This window comes from Eimeria tenella, genomic scaffold, assembly GCF_000499545.2.
Source record: "Eimeria tenella Houghton genomic scaffold, Eth_scaff54, whole genome shotgun sequence".
In the NCBI taxonomy this organism is placed as follows: Eukaryota; Apicomplexa; class Conoidasida; order Eucoccidiorida; family Eimeriidae; genus Eimeria; species Eimeria tenella.
Genome location: NW_013543408.1, coordinates 153,779 through 156,004, shown reverse-complemented (window position 1 = coordinate 156,004; position 2,226 = coordinate 153,779). Strand labels below are relative to the sequence as shown.

General features: G+C 54.0%; 1 protein-coding gene across 1 annotated transcript in view; it reads right to left on the bottom strand.

The window, feature by feature from the left end:
• ETH_00014430 (uncharacterized protein) overlaps positions 1–1,593 on the bottom strand; it is a gene marked incomplete at both ends in the record, with an annotated part of 4,272 nt that extends 2,679 nt beyond the window's left edge. The window contains 3 exons of the mRNA XM_013377518.1: positions 320–448; positions 651–749; positions 964–1,593. Of these exons, the coding sequence (XP_013232972.1) occupies positions 320–448; positions 651–749; positions 964–1,593 (858 nt within the window). The remainder of the gene's footprint in view (positions 1–319; positions 449–650; positions 750–963) is intronic.
• Between the last annotated feature and the right edge of the window lie 633 nt (positions 1,594–2,226).

Here is a 2,226-nt window from a genome sequence, read left to right as displayed (position 1 = left end):
TGCTGCTGCTGCCGCTGCTGCTGCTGCCGCTGCTGCTGCTGCTGCTGCTGCATGAATTCGTTTGCAAAGAGAAACAGCTCCGCAAAACGAATCAAATGGTTTGGCGGATAACGCGTGAGGATGGCGTCCAGCAGCTGCAGCGCAAATCCTAAACCCTAAACCCTAAACCCTAAACCCCAAACCCTAAACGCTAAACCCTGAACCCTAAAACGTTCGTCCTTTCGCCAGCGGGCATATCTGCTAAACGTTCTAGGGTTTAGGGTTTAAGGTGTGGGGCTTAGAGTAAAGGGTTTAGGGTTTAGGGTTTGGGGTTTGTCACCTTATCTCTGACTGCTGCTCTTTGCTGCTGCTGCTGCTGCTGCTGCAGCTGCTCGTCGGGGTTTACAAGAGTTGCCTTTGGAAAATGCCGGCGCAGCAAAACGCTCCAAATCTCTTCATCTGTCGCCGCCTGCAGCAAACCCTAAACCCTAAACCCTAAACCCTAAACCCTCGCCCACAGCACTGCCGAGCAAAACCCTGGCCTTCTGTATGGACTTGCGGCATTCTCTAGCCCTAAACCCTAAACCCTAGCCTCGGTTCTACGCCCCTCCTCAAGCTTTAGGGTTTGAAGCTTAGAATCTAGGGTTTAGGGTTTAGGGTTTAGGGTTTACCTCTAGAGTAGCCCGGCAGACACGAGAGAACCTCAAAATGTCCGGAGGCTCCAGGAAGCTGCAAATTAGGCGCTGTAAGCCTTTGCTTCCTAATGCTAGCTGCAGCAGCAGCAGCAGCAGCAGCAGTGGCGGTCAGTGAGAGGGCCGCGCAGAAGCAGCAAAAGAAGCCGCAGCAGCAGAAGTATGCGCCGCAGCAGCGGCAACAGCAGCAGCAGCAACAACAAAGTGAACAGCGGCAGCAACAGCAACAAAGGCAGCAGCAGCAGCAACAGAAACAGCAGCAACAATAGCAGCAGCAGCAAAACTAGCTAACCTCGTGGGAAGGGGGTGACTGAAGCATAACAAACAGCTCTTCGTCTTCTTCCTGCTGCTGCTGCTGCTGCTGCTGCTGCTGTATTTTCTTCGGCCAGCACAAGGTGTCTTCGTTTCTAATTTCGACTGTATCCCAGTCGATCTCCTCGTCTTCCTGCTGCTGCTGTTGCTGCTGCTGCTGCCGCCGCTGCTGCTGCTGCTGCTGCTGCTGCTGCTGCTGCTGCAGGTAATTCATGCGCTCTTCGCAGGCGCTCTTAGTGCCCACAAAAAGTCTGCTGCTGCTGCTGAGGATCTCCTGGAGACTCCTGCGCAGCAGCAAAAGAGTGTCTGCAACAAGTTGCTGCTGCTGCTGCAGCAGCAGCAGAGAAGCTGCAGCAAGAGACATCATGCGGGGGTGAGGCAGCCGCTGCAGCTGCAGCACAACGCACAGCTGCAGCTGCTCCTCCTTGTCTCTGAGCTGCTGCAGCTCCTTTCGCTTTTTCTTTTGCTGCTGCTGCTCCCGCTGCTGCTCTGCTGCTGCGTCAGCAGCAAGCCAGTCTGCTGCTGCAGCGGGCGCTGCTGCTGCAGCAGGCGCTGCTGCTGCAGGCGCTGCTGCAGCAGCGGGCGCTGCTGCAGCAGATGTTGCAGACATTTTCTATGAGGCGTTCAGGGGGGTACGGAGCACGCCGCGAAAACCCTAAACCCTAAACCCTAAACCTTAAACCCTAAACCCTAAACCTGAACAAGTTTACCCTCAGCCGCCTCCCTAGGGAACAACACCCCAGGGAAGGGAGTTAACAAATATATCTATTCGAAAGCTAAGGGCTTAGGGTTTAGGGTTTAGGGTTTAGGGTTTAGGGTTTAGGGTTTAGGGTTTACGGCTCAGGGTTTAGGGTTTGGGGCTTGAGAGGCCCAACGGCACGGGCCCCCAACCTGTACGGGGGCCCCTTAGTTGCTGCTTGCATGCGGAGGGTTTAGGGTTTAGGCTTTAGGGTTTAGTGTTTAGTGTAACAGCCAAATTTCAAAATTGTGTTAATAAACCTCTTTTGGTGTTAAAAGGGCCCCATTTCAGCCTGCGACCCCCTAGGGGGCCCCAATAACTCAAGCCGCCCCCCTAGGGTTTAGGGTTTAGGATTTAGGGTTTGGAAACTGCAGAGACCCTCATGTGTTATTCCCTTGTGGCCTCTGGAGATAAATAAAAAGGGGCTCGAGGGCCTCTGTTACACTCTACACGGCAAACCCTAAACCCTAAACCCTAAACCCTAGAGTTCACAGAATCGATTGC